The sequence below is a fragment of the Vitis riparia genome, chromosome 13 (genome assembly GCF_004353265.1).
Source record: "Vitis riparia cultivar Riparia Gloire de Montpellier isolate 1030 chromosome 13, EGFV_Vit.rip_1.0, whole genome shotgun sequence".
Taxonomy (NCBI): Eukaryota; Viridiplantae; Streptophyta; class Magnoliopsida; order Vitales; family Vitaceae; genus Vitis; species Vitis riparia.
The window spans coordinates 21,761,897-21,777,005 of NC_048443.1; the positions used below are offsets into that span (position 1 = coordinate 21,761,897).

Below are 15,109 nucleotides of genomic sequence, written 5' to 3' on the forward strand. Positions count from 1 at the left end.
CTTTTTTGGTCTTTTCACTTCTAACACTTAGGCAAAGTCTTTAGGTCAATGACTATGACAATTTTGAAATGATTTGCCTAAGGTTCATATGTTAAAATTCAGGTTTTAATGAAAATGTAACTTTAATGGATAAACTGCGTTTTTAAAAATATATGAAAATATATGAAAATCCTAAGTGCATCCATGCATTCATTTTACAAATGTTTTCTAGGATTAAAAGGTCTTCTATATGTTTTGATCTTACATCTATTGAGTCATTTAATAAATTTTTAAACTAGCACTTGAAATTTTTTTTAATTTAAAACGATTAACAACTTAATTATGATTTGTTATCATCAAAACACGATTTGAAAAACCCTTGAGCTAACAATATTGTTCTTATTTGATAGATTATTGATGATGATGATGATGATGATGATGATGATGATAATAATAATAATAATAATAATAATAATTAGAAAAGAAAAAAATAGAGAAAAGACAAACTAGAGATATGCTTAACTTTAAAATGAAAAGTACAAGGATATATTTGAGTTTTTATATTTTAAAATATTTTTGAAGACTTATCAAAGTTGATGACCCTTTGGGGTCATTATCACCCGTATCCTACCCTGTATAGTGATTTTCCCTTTAGTTTATGCATTTTAGGCAATAGATATATTATGAATTCAAATTTATTTGTAAATGGTTTATCTTTGAAAATCTTCTTTGTTGATACATGCATGACATTTGAAATTTTATATCACAAGAATGCTTTCCGATTTGTTTTTTATTTAAAAATAATGATAATATAAATGTTCTAAAATAATTAATACAAAAAATGCAACTGAATATAAAATTATCTTTCCAACTTGTTTTGACACCAAAATTGACTGTTTGCCTAATTGATCATTTGAAATTGACATAATTAATTAATATTTTTTTATTTATTTTCAAAATAATTAAACACCAAAATTTACTGTTTGCCAATTGATCATTTGAAATTGACATAATTAATTAATATTTTTTTTATTTTCAAAATAATTAAGCTGATTTATGATGAATAATAATAATAATAATAATAATAATAATAATATGTCTATTATTATTATTATTACCACTATGACGTATGCATGTGTTTCATGTGAAATAAAAATATTATTCAAATGAAAAACACGAATTATTTGTTTATAATTATGAAATGTTAATAATAATAATAATATGTCTATTATTATTATTATTATTATTATTACCACTATGGCCTATGCATGTGTTTCATGTGAAATAAAATTATTATTCAAATGAAAAACCCGAATTATTTTTTGATAATTATGAAATTTGAACTTATATTATATCCTATGAAAATGATATCTTATAATATTACTTTTAATAAAAGATATTATATCATATTAATATTTAGTTTGTAGAATAAATAAAAAATAAATTGAAAAATATATTGTATTTCAATATTTGTTTAAAAATATGGAATTGGATATCTTATATTATGCATATGTTCAATATTTATTTAAAATAAAATTCATATTGCATTCCAATATTTTTTATTAAAAAAGGTACGAAGAGCAGGTCGAAAAATGTTTTAAGTGAAAGTGTTTTTAGTGAACATATTATTTTTGAAAATATTTTTAGGAGAATTAATTATAAAATGTTTATCCAAAAAAACACTATAAAAGTGATTTTTTAAAATTTTAAAAGTGTTTTCTAAATTTTACCAAACACTTTTTTTTAATAGCATTTTTTAAAAACACCGCTAAATACACTTGAAATCTCTCTAAATTTTAATGTTTCTTTAGAAATCATTCCATAATTTGTAATTTAAGCTTAGTTTGAATATACTTTCTGTTTTTTGTTTTTAAAAATAAAAACTTCTATATAAAAAGAAAAAACTTTTATGCAAAAACTATAAACTTGGTATTAATTTTTTTTAATATCTTAAAATTTTTAATCAAATTTAAAATCTATTACCTTTATAATATAAGCGTCTAAAACTTATATTTTGTAGATAGGTTATCACATATTTAATACTATTTTATGTTGTGAATTACAAATTTATTTTTTAATAAAATTTTATTTTAAAAAATGAGTAATACAAAAATTAAGAAAATGAAAAAAAAAATGGATGAAAAGAATAAATTTATAACCCATAAGATACTTTATTTTATTCCATTATTGTTTAACATGAAATAAGATATGTTATCTCATCTTATATCATATTCCACTAATTTGATCTTTATATTTGCTTTGAAATTTTATCTGTGGATCTCAAAGCTTAATTAAAATTCTATTTGGTGAAAATGATTGTCATTATGGGTCTATGCAAAAAAAAAAAACCAACAAACTAATCCAAATAACCAAATCTGATCATATTGATTCGATTTTCATTAATAAAAAAATTGATTCAATTTGAGAATTTTGAAAATCGATCTTATTGGTTTGGGTTTCCACTTTCTTGTCTCATAATTGATATAAACCGAACCAAATTGACAATTTAAAACTTATATATAATTGTTTGATATTTGATAATTTTTTATATATGAAATTCTATTAAATTAAATTTTTTTATTGTATATTATGATTAAATTAATTGTAAATATATTTAATATATTTTTAATATCAAATCCAAGTTGATTTGAATTAATTTAAAAAACAAATTAGACTTATGCTCTAATATAAATTTATATTAATAGATTTTAGGTTTAAAACAAAAACAAATCTAAAATTGAGTTAAAGACTAAAAAACCATTAAGTTGTATCAAAACCTATTAACGAGAAAATCGAACCAAATTGTACTTAAAGACTTGTTTGTTTCAATTTTTCATTTAAAATTTGGTTGATTCAATTTTTATCATATATAAACTAACCATGTTGGTTGAATTCATTTTTTACTCAAAAACCAACGGAATTGAAGTTATTTACACACCTAATTTCAATTTTTTTGGTGTGACTTGTGAGCCATTTTTAGTTTGATGGGCTGGGCTAAGTTTTGGGCTTTGCAAATGTTTGAATATATGTGGACTTGCTGAAGTCCAATTATTTTATATTCAGCTTATTGCATATAACATTGGTCCAGCATAGAGAACGACCTTGAGCTTTCGGTTTATTTTGTCCGTACCAAGACAGCGCACAAAGTGATCGACGGTGAAGATCCGTCGTTTGTCGGACCACCGAGACAATCCGATCTTGCCACATTGGCATTCGGATCCGATTCTCTGCCGTCAAATCTCAGTCCGATCGGATTCGACGGCGCTGATCTCCCCAAAATTTTGAAAAATTCAGGTACTGGTTACTCTGTTGCCTCAATCTATCCACTTCAAGTTTGAATTTTGTTCGACATTTCGTTGTTGAATTTGAAACTTAGATCTGAATCTCTGAGCGATAATCGTTGCAAAGGTCAATTGGTAGAATCCGTTGCGTGTATTTAAATGAATTCTTTGAGGTAATTGCATTAAGTCTCAGTTTGGTCCCTCAGAAACTCAGGGAAGAGAAGGAAATGGAATTTCTTATGCTTTACAATGGTTTGGATTCAGTTGAGTGGCTAATGGAATTGTAAGATTTGAAGTTTGTTTCATTTCTCAGCGACATATTAATAGCAATGACAACTGTTTGGACTGGGTGATGTTTGGTTGTATTAGGCTCGGGTGAGTTGAGATTTTTCGTTTGTTAGGAGTAGACGAATGGGAATTAAGATGTTAAATTTTAGATTTTTCTTATTTTTTTATTTTCATGTATTTTGTCGGCAGTCAAACATATATAGTAGTTGCAGTTGTAGCAATTTGATAAGGAGTTTTGAAAAGTTGTTATTTATGCAAATCCAACAGACTTGAAATATTAGCATTAACTTTGTGGAAATGTTTGATTTAGCTCATTATGCATGAACTACTAAAGTTTGTTGATTCCTAAAATGGACTCATCTATGAGTTTAATATTGGAAACAAGAGGTGTTAGACCCAAAAACAAAAAGAGAGAAAAAGAGGAAAAAAGGGAGAAAAAAAAAAGAATTTAATTGAGTTTTAAAGGAAAAGTTGATATAGGTTATTGCCCATGAATGGGATCAGAGTTTTAAAATATATTCATAATATGCTTTCCTCCTAATAATTCTTGAAATCACTTTGGCCACATTGGATGGTAGGGAAATTGAATTTTTTTAATACATTCTATCTATAACTTTGTGTGCAAATCCATCATTATAAAAAATATTGACAAAGTAATTAGAAAAATGTCTGTCACTGTGACAAATGATCACAGAAAATTGAATAACGAGATTTCATAAAATTTTATGACTGATCCTGTACCATGATGGGTATCATTTTTCTTCAAGGAATGGTGAATTTGGAGCTCCAAATGATGTATAGTATAATTTGAGCCATTCAATTTCCATGGCTAACCTTATTGCCCTTAGATTGTTGATGGTACAACTCTATTCAATTGACAGTCTTATTCCAACTTCTTGGATTTGGCCATACTATTAGGTTTGCATCTTTGTTGAACACAGGCCATTAAGTTGTTTCTCATCGCTTGGTGGACATTCTTGCCCATTGACTCACATCACGTGTTTTTGTAGTCAATGGCTTTCACGGCAGATCCCTAAATTATTTTTATCAGGATTTCTCTGTTCTTGCTCTTGATTGGTGCTATCTCTTCTCTCTGATGACTGCATTCATTCTTTGGTTTCTAATAGTAACAATACTTCTTTATAATAATCTTCCCTGTTATTCTTTCAAATTTCAGTGAGTTCTATCCTGTAGCTCTAGAGTGTTCTTCAATATTTTTGTGGACATTGTTTTAGTGTCACTGCAATTGAACCGGGTGACATTTTCTTCTAATGCACCCCTGATGCTGTAATCAGCAATAGACTTTATGATTGCTCTACTTCATAATTTCTTTGCATTCTGTTACTCTCTTGTTGCAGATAATAGTTATCAAGCTGAACCAACAGACTTAGTGTCCTACAAATACTTGATATTGGAACAAAAGATATTAAGAAAGATATGGATATTGACAATTGGCATTCAGAATTGGAATATGACCAGTGGTTACGACTCCCTGTATCAGGTCCCAGACCGTCAGCTCGCTACAAGGTTGTGCTCTTTTAAAAAATTACTCTGTTTTTTGATCTGTGCAAGTACTCTTGCTAGTTTTGGCATTTGCTTTATTTGTACTTTTCTTGTTTCTAGGGCTTTGGACCAAAACTCGCCAATCTCATTTGCTTAATGAATTTGTTAAGAACATTTTTTAACTTTTGCTCTATTTATAGGTAAGATACTTACCATGCCATTTTATCATTACATTTGTAGCATGCTGCAGCAGTGGTTGATGAAAAACTGTATATTTCTGGTGGAAGTCGTAATGGTCGGTATCTATCTGATGTTCAGGTATTCAATTTACCTGTTCTTCTGGTGTCAACTGAAGTCCTTTCTTGTGGGTCCTGTGATAATGATGCTATGTTTCAGGTCTTTGATCTTAGAAGTTTGGCATGGTCTGCTCTAAAACTGAAAATGGAATCGAATGCTGATAAAGTTGAAGAAAATAACTTACAGGAAGTTTTTCCAGCCACCTCTGGTCACAGTATGGTAAAAGTTCCATTTTTTTTTTTTTTTTTTACATCCTTAAATTCTACTTTTGTATGAGTTTAATTTGTTCATATAATGATGGCACTTATAACCATTTAGACAATTTTAATTTTGGCAGATTAAGTGGGGAAACAAACTTCTTATCCTTGGTGGTCATTCAAAGAATTCTTTGATGGTGTAACAGGTTAGCTTATTGTAGAGCCACTTTGCTCTTAGTCCCACTGGATAAGAAATTACGTGATTTTCTTTTGAACCTTTTCTCATGTTTAACAAACTGCTTGCAGTGAGGGCTATTGATCTCGAAACACAACAGTGCGGTGTTATCAAGACCTCAGGAAAAGTTCCGGTAACTAACTGATGTAGTTTGACTTTTTGTCCTTAGGCTTAGGGCTTCTCAAAATCATTTTATTGTTTCTTCTTTCTCTCTCTCTTGCAATCTTTTAGATGGGAGAATGACTATCTCAATCTACTTTTCTTCCTATTTATATTTGCAGTTGTATTAGTGTTTGTTGGCTAATGGAATTGATGGTTAGTATGATTATGGAGTATTTTCCAGGTGGCTCGTGGGGGACAATCTGTAACACTGGTTGGCTCTAGATTGATAATGTTTGGTGGAGAAGATAGGAGCAGACATCTGCTGAATGATGTCCATGTTCTTGATCTAGATACAATGACTTGGATGTGGTGGAGGCTACGTAAGTATCTAATTTACTTTATGAGAAGTCACAAACTTGCTTTCAGAAGGGTTCTGCTTCATTTTCTTGTGTTTTGATAGGCAGACACCTCCAGCTCCCAGATTTGATCACACAGCTGCAGTGCATGCGGAGCGCTACCTTCTCATTTTTGGCGGTTGTTCGCATTCAATATTTTTCAATGATCTTCACATACTAGATTTGCAAACTGTAAGTGTTTAACTTTTTGGAATTTGTTTTGTTCTTTAATTGAATTGTAGTTTAGCATATAAGCTGAATGTTAATGTGTTTCAATTTCTTGGTTGAGTAGTGGTTTGTTAAGTCCTGATCAAAATTAAACTGCCTGAATTCCTTTTTTGGTATTTTTGTGTATGTAATGCTTCGATAGGCAGGATCATACAATTTACATCTGTCCCAAAAGAAGCGGCTATCTTTTTTTCTTTTTTCATTCTTGTTAATGATTGTCAACATACATCTATCAAGTGTAAAGTAGTTAACAAGATCCATTGTGTTGTCTGATTATGGTGCTTCTCTTATGAATTTCTGGTGTGATTATTGAATTTAAGGTATGTGGGTCAGCATCCATTTAATAAGATAAATATTTTTCCACTTAAATGCAAACTTTATGGGTCCGTCATTCCGGTTGAACTTGAAACTGTCACAGCAAATATAATTGGTTACTTTATTCACATATATCTCAAATTTCTTCTATTAAAAAATTTATGCAAGGGGGTTTTGATTTGGGCTTTCTTCGCAGCACTTCACATGGGAAATTTTTTGCTATGTTAACTAACTTCACCATATTATTGACATCCAAGGATGGGGAGCTTATTTTATGATGAGAGTGCATGATGCTGATTTATGTTCTTAAGCTTTTGTTTTCATGTGGACAATGATTAGGCCAGTAGCCGAGGTTTGTGTAATCTCTTTGAGGCTAATATATAGTGTATTGATTGGTTTGAAAGGTCAAAGAAAGGAATAGTGTACAGGTTTGTTGGGCATCTGATGGGGCCAAATCTGAATTTGAGTTATCTTGACTCAAGAAAGGTGGTGAAGTGGTTATCATTCAAAGATATTGTTGTGTTAGTATTCATGCTATTTACCTAATTTTAGTGATGCTATTTGTGTTTTATGCTTGGTGTTAGAGTGAATTAAGGGCTAAGGTCATACTAACAAGGTGCAAAATCTTGGCCTCGGCCAAGTTGTATCCGCCTCAGCCATGACTGGTACTAAACCGATAATCGAGTCAAAATCAATGGAGAAATAGAAAACCACCAAAATGAAGAACTTTGGAAGGAAGGTTCAGAGCTTGAGTCTTGATTTGCATCTTCATTCTTCAGACCTAAGCTTTTCCATTCTCATATGGCTGATCTATCTCCAATTTAATGCCTTCAAACCATCGAGATTATGTGAGAAGTTGTCGCTGAGAGGTGAAATGAGTATTTTTCAAAGAAATGGGTACTGTGGAGAGATGTGAGAAATGGGTATTGTGGAGAGATGCTGTGAGAAGTTGTCTGCTGAGGGTGAATGTGTATTGTGTAGAGATGATGAAAGGGGTATTTTGCAGAAATAGGTATGTTGTAGAGAAACGAGAGAGAGGATTTTCTGATGGATAGGGGAATGGTTGCAGTGGAGGGAAATGGGAGAGAGGTTTTTGATTGGATTATAAATATCTAGGTTTATGTAAAGTAAATGGAATATAAAAATTTAAAATTAATGGATAGAAGTACTAATATATATATATATATATATATATATATATATAGATATATTAAAATTTGTTTATGCAAATGAAAATAAAAATGATAAAAATCTTTTCTTTATTTTTTTTATTTTTTTATAGTAGTTTTATTTATAATATATTTGATGGGAAAAATGATATTTATATTTTTAAAGGTGATTCATGGTTATTTTTTTAATGGTTAAAAATATTTTTTTTTTAAATTTTAAAATATTTAATTGAAACAAATTTATTTCTATATATATATATATTACTATTTTTATCTAATATTTAGTATGAGGTGATAAATAAAAATGTTTTAAATCTATTCCAACATGCTTCCATCACCATATGGATAATGTTCTCTCTCTATATATATATTTATTAATTTTTTAAGTTATGTGATTGTATTTATTTTTGTGATAATTTCAACAATTCTCTTAAAAATTTTGAAGTTCTTTAATTAACATATTTTGCGTATCTTCTTATACCAATCCAAGAATGAGACTAATGTGCCTTAGGACCCTCCAAGTTAATGACCAATATCGTGACTTTGAACCATGATTCAGTAAGGTTTTATCTTGTTATAGAACTTATGAAAAGCAGGACCAAGAGGAGGCATTTTATTTTTTATTTTTGTTGAATTGGTCTTTGGCTCTATCTTCTTGAGACAAACTAAATTCTAGCAGGAGGCTTTTGATCTGTTTCATTTCAAGAAATTTAGGCTTTAAAGTATGTTTTCACCATCTTTAACTAATGATTGCATCATTCACTTAAATAAAATAAAATAGAATAAAAAGTCTTCATGTTTTCAGAATTTTTCCTCTATGTTTGTCTTTTGTCCTGTGGGATTTTGGATTTTCCCTGTGGTATTTAGGACAAGTAGGAAACAGGATTATTTTATTTCTATGTTCCACTAGCCAATATTTTGGAACTTGTACTAAAATATTTGTTCTTCAAAAAATCACTTTTTGGCAAATTTTTTTATGTAATCTTCATTTGGGGTACATAATATATTACTTTCTCTGCAAACCTTGACAAGACAATAGAACAGATAATTTATTTGAGCTAATAGAGATCCACTTCTGATAGAAAACCCAAATTTATTAGAAAGAGATTAGATCTATAAGAGAGGATAGCATCTTACAAGAGAGCAAAGATAGAGAAGGAAATAATGGGAAATAGCTTTAACCACTCAAAGATAAATATGACTAAGGAGGGTAAAATGCCTCTCCTAGAGCCCTCAAGATGCAGTGTGTCTCTTTTTCTAGGAAAGTAACCTCGTGATTCAAGGAATTTTGAGTCTACTTGAAGTTCACGTCCATTCTAGAGGCAAGAACCTCATCTTGAATCACATTTCCTATCCCTGCTGGTTTAGAATAAGCCTAAATGATACTTGAAAATCGTTTTATCCTGACTTGGCCTAAATTTCTTGAAGTGTTCTTGTCACAACTTCATTTCATTCAACCTAAAGGGTACTTCTTAGAAATGTGCAGTGAGGAAGAATACCTCTAGAAAGCACTGTTCTCAGTTCCCTCGTTATGGATCAAAGTGGAATGCTGTAAAATATTTTGTTAATGGACACCCAAACAGAACTGGTTATCTTGTTGCTCCTTTTATATGGCATGAGTATTCAGGGAAAGAGGTTTCTTGGTCTTCTAATTTGATGCATGTCATTGGAATAAACTTTATTATGTGCTACTAACAAAGCCAAAACCATAATCTTGTGAGAGACCTTAGGCTTGAAAATCATTTTGGAGGGCAATGAATTTGTTTTCTAGTCCTTGCTGAATGAAGCATCATGAATCATATAGCTAAAGTGCTCACCAACCCTAAAGAATATTTAAATTTTTGGTTTTACACCACTGTTCAACATGATAAGATCTTCCTCCATTGCAGATGGAGTGGTCCCAGCCACAAATCCAAGGCGATTTGGTGACTCCTAGGGCAGGGCATGCTGGTACAACCATTGATGAAAACTGGTATATTGTTGGTGGTGGAGATAATAGAAGTGGTATGTAGAAAGTTGCAATATTTATATTTTATTCTGGTATGTGATGCAATTTTGTTTGGTGTTTATCTATACATATGTTGGTGGTATTTATAGACTCAAATTTTGTGTACAGGTACCCCAGAAACCCTTGTGTTTAATATGTCTAAGCTTGGCTGGTCAGTGTTGACAAGGGTCAAGGAAAGGGATCCTCTTGCTAGTGAGGTATCCATTTTGTGTCTTTTCCAGTCTACATTATTTTAAGCATTTGAATAATTAGGAACTCATAGTCTGAGCATCAGAGAGCATTTTATAATTATTAGTTGTTAGTTCCAGCTTTCTGTTTCCATAATTTTTTTGTGCAATATCCAACTGATCAATTATGCCATTTTCATGTTGGGATGCCATGTCAATTTTGTTCCATGTAATGAATGATATTGATATGTCAGTTTTCTGATGGATGTTGTATATCTACATATATAAATGATGCTGGCGCCAAACTGTTGCTTTAAGCCTTTAGCTTTGCTTCTTTACCGGCTCCAACCCTTTTGAACTAATCTTATTATAAGGGAAATAAATGATTTGTTCAATCCTGAAATTATACAAGCTTATCTATGTTTTATATTTTGTTTCTAGTTCATATTAATAGTAGCCTGGATTTTGCTAAGTTGAGTGCAATGTAATATAAACATTAACAAATGTCAAAATTGGAGAATAGAGATTCTTTTGTGGAACAATTCCAAGCATCTATCCTTGGTATGTGCTCCAAATTTGTATACAAAAGGACCACATTTTGATGATGTTCAATTTGATTTCAGAAAGTCTAATTTACTGCTATGTTGTATACATGGATATCTGCTGTCATATACCTGAATAGCAAGTATATAATATATACATATATATATTAGTATATTAAGCCTAAACTTGAAAACAGGGCCTCAATGTTTGCTCAGCATCAGTCAATGGAGAGAAGCATTTGGTCACTTTTGGTGGCTACAATGGCAAGTATAATAATGAGGTACGTGTTATAAAACCTGTTCAATATAATTAACTTAAATTTATCCATTTTTTATTTTTTATTTTATTTTTATCTATTAAGGTTGTACTTGTGGGTGCATTTCCAATTTTCGTCTGATTGTGGCAAAAAAATGTGAAGTGAAAAGTTTCATTATTGTGTTGAAGTTGTTAATATTGCATCAATTCTTTACTTGAATCTTGTTCTTAATTCCCATTAGAAGATTTTGCTGTGCTTGATTTCTGTTGATCATATAAAATAGCGAGTGTTTAATTAGTGGAAGACACATTCTTCAAAACTTATGTGCTATTTGAATGACAGAAGCAAAATAGGTCATTGACCTCCTCATCAAACTCCATACAACTTTACAGTTTGCTATTTTTAATTTTTTTTATAATATTTTATGTTTTCTTTTGAGTAGGCCATGTAGAGATATCTTCCAGAAATTGAAAGATCATTTGGGAACATTTTCAATAACAGTTATCAAAATACAGTTTTTGAGAACAGTTCTTAAAAATAGTTCTCTGTTGTTTTTGGAAGTGAAATTCTGTTTAGGAATTCAAACATGATAAATAATTTTCTCCACTTATTCTTTATGAAGATATTGTACATTATATGCAATATAAAAGTTTCCAAAATGTTTTTTATATTTTAACTGTTGTATAGAATTCTCTGCAAAAGCAACTAAAAACACCTTAAATTTGTTCTAAAAAAACTTGTTTTCTGAATACATCCTCAAAAAACCTTTTTTTTTGTCCAAAATTTGGCAAACGTGTTTTCTGAGTTAGAAAACTGTTGTTTGATCTAAAGAATAGAAAACTATTTTCAAGAAAAGTTTCCAAACAGACCCTGAGTAATTCCGTTTGTACTTTCAATAGTATTTAAATTATTTCATTTATTTATTTAGTATTTCAATGAAAGACTTATTTATGATTAGTGTGTTATGGCATCAGCAGCAGAAAAAATGAGTATATGGGGGTGTTCGATCCACATGATCACTTTGGACTACACAGAGATGCTAATGACAAGAACTGTCGTTCACCCTTTGGTTTAATTGCCAAGAAAATTGAGGAGAAAAAGAACAAGAAAATTTTAAATCTTGTGACTTGTGCTGTTTTGGCTCCTAAAAATGGTCAAACTCACCTTAACTAAGCGAAATAGTTTTGTAGCTTCTATAAAGCTCTAGTTGAGTGGAGGTGTTTCTTTTTTCAGGTCCCAACTATTGAAAAATCTGAGAGAAGATTGTAATTTATATTCTTCTTTGTCATGAAATGGATGTGGCATAAATTGTTTGGCATCAGAAACATATTGAACTCAATACTATAATGTTTGGAGTTATCACAAATTGGAATTGATCCCCTGATGATTGCTTTACTTGGGATTTTCCAGTGTCAACCAGTGTCCTCTTTACAGATAGCTTGTGGCATGCCTTCACCATTGTTCATTTCTTTAGATGATAGGCCATGGCACTTTTTCATGGTAACTTGTCCTCAAATGTTTATGTCCTTTAATTCCAGGTATTCATTATGAAACCCAAGCCAACAGACTCAACACGCCCCAAGATATTTCAGTCACCCGCAGCAGCTGCTGCAGCAGCTTCTGTTACTGCTGCATATGCCTTGGCCAAATCTGAAAAGTTGGATTTCATTGAAACAGAAGATTCAAACTTTGGGGGAGTAAAAGAAAATAATTCTGCCCAGGATTTTAGTATTGAAATCAATGCAATTAGAGAAGAAAATAAAGTCTTGGAATCTTCAGTTGCCGAAGTCAAAGCAGAAAATTCTAGGCTCAAGGAAAAGATTGATGACATCAATGGTACCTATGCTGAGTTGTCCAAGGTACTATCAATTTGTCAAATGACTTATACAGCTCATTGTTTTCATCATCTAATAGCCAAAATTTTCATGATTCTTTACCAATTTCCTTCAGGAACTCCATTCGGTCCAAGGTCAACTGGTAGTGGAAAGATCAAGATGCTCAAAACTGGAGGTTTCCCTTTACCTCATACTTCTTCCATTTAACTTATTTAGCATATAATATTTTCTTCTTTCTGGTTAATAATTGGATACTATTCTGCACTTTTGTGCCCGGTATTGAATGCCAAATGCCAATAATGACCTGGAGGTTCACCTTCCTTTAGGTCATCCAATGTAAATATTTTAAAAACAAATTATTAGAATTGAATGGTTGAATTCTTTGATGATGGGATTTTCAGGCACAAATTGCAGAACTGCAAAAGATGCTAGAGACTTTGCAGTCCATAGAGGATGAGGTGCAATTACTCCGGCGCCAGAAATCTATGTTGGAACGTAATATGGAGGTGGCAGCTGCTCAAAGACAAGGTTCTGGTGGTGTGTGGGGATGGATAGCTGGAACACCCAATACATAAAAGTTGCTAGGTCAGTTTATCTACATTGAAATGGGCATTCAGCAGCCCTACCTATTTCCCAAGCCACTGTAATAATAAGCAATATCTCTCAGAATCAGATCAATATGTGCTCAAAGTTTCAGAGTATCAAAAACAAAGGGAGAAAATCTTGCAAGATTTGCTGAATCTACAACCTAAATTAAGTTGCTTTAAGGAGATGAGATTAAACTGAGTAGCGGAATTATTTGTCTATTGAGTCAAGTTGTGCCCTTTTTTCTTTTTGGAATCGTACAATTACTTACATGTTGTAATTTGTGTTTGAGTATCTTTTTGCATGCTATATGATGGTAATTGTTCTTTTGATTACAAGATTCTAGTTCTTCTTACTTATTATTGGGAGTTTATGGTACCATTTGAACCATACCAATCATGTGATTCTCCATGCTTGACTAAGTGTGTATGCATTTCAATTTGTCTACCTTCTCTATCCTACAGTTAAGGAAGAGACTAACCAAATTCAACGATATTCCATTTTTTTTGTGTTTTGTATTTTGAAAAAAAAATTATATTCTCACTTTTTAATGAAAATAGTTTTCGTTGGTTAAAAAGGATGGTCTCCCAATAGAAGCACCCTCTCAATGTGGTTTTATATTTGAGATTCAAATATCAAATATAATTTTTGTTTCAAAGGCCGCTCTGACACCGATTTTGAATGAATCTCAATTATGGATTACACCTAGATGGGGAGGGTTAATAGGTGTTTTAAAATGGTTCCCTAACAATGATTGTCTCTCAGAATTTTTTATATTATATTTTACTCTACCAATTCTTTCCACAATCATGCTAAATCATATGCAAGAATGGATGTATTAATACTCTTGATAATATTTCAATACAATTTACATGCAAATGTAACAACATTTCCAAAAAGAATTTTTGTCAACTTCTGACTACTTTAAACACAAATCCAAACATTCTTTACTTCAAACAAAGACTAAGCTGCAAACTATCAAACCATTTCAAGGATTATGCAATCGAATTTTAGATCAAATTCTCTACTAGTCTACTCATTAACACAAGGTAATTTTCTTAACCAAATAAATGCAAAGAAAATTAACTAATAAAGAGATAGAGATAAAAAAAAAAAACCACGAAAGTGATTGAAATCATCCACTATGAAGAACAAAAACTAAGTACAAGGTTTTACTTAGTTTAAGTCCACCAGTCCTTTTCGAAATTCTTGCTTTTGGAGCATACTTGGAGTTACACTAAGCTTGATCTTAGCTTCTTTTTGAATCCACATAAGAAGAAAATCAATTTTACCTTAACCTAATAACCATGAAGAGAGAATGGATGGAAGAACCAAATGAATCGGTCCATACTTTAAGAAACACCCGTTCAAAAAAAAAAAAATTGAACTTCAAAGTGGGTTGGATTTTGTTAGAAAATAAACATACCCACATTTAGAATGGATTTGTGTGATGGCTATTAGTGTTCTCCAAAGCTCTCAAATGAAAACTTCGAGTTTAAATAGGAAGTAGAACCTTTAATCCAATGATTGAAAATTTTTCTAACTGAAGATGAATTGATCCTACATAAAATTGGATCGATTTTGAAATATGACACAAAAATACTTAGCCAAGAAAAAAATAACTAGCCTAGTTTCCTAAATTTTTTTTTTTTATTAAAAAAAAAATCATTAATTTGAAAACTCTTTTGATTGATTTTGCCTATCCACTACCTCCACTGTATACCTT

At 30.9% G+C, this 15,109-nt stretch overlaps 1 protein-coding gene across 1 annotated transcript; it reads left to right on the plus strand.

Annotated features, from left to right (window-relative positions):
- The first annotated feature begins 1,101 nt into the window (after positions 1-1,101).
- LOC117928425 (acyl-CoA-binding domain-containing protein 4) lies at positions 1,102-13,742 on the plus strand. The gene is given in 17 exon segments (XM_034848312.1): positions 1,102-1,106; positions 3,068-3,273; positions 4,784-4,835; positions 4,934-5,075; positions 5,292-5,369; positions 5,448-5,567; positions 5,686-5,739; positions 5,839-5,913; positions 6,124-6,244; positions 6,247-6,262; positions 6,343-6,469; positions 9,879-9,993; positions 10,106-10,194; positions 10,904-10,987; positions 12,502-12,822; positions 12,914-12,973; positions 13,200-13,742. Coding segments are annotated over 17 exon segments (1,839 nt in total). The 3' UTR covers positions 13,374-13,742.
- Positions 13,743-15,109: the final 1,367 nt, after the last annotated feature.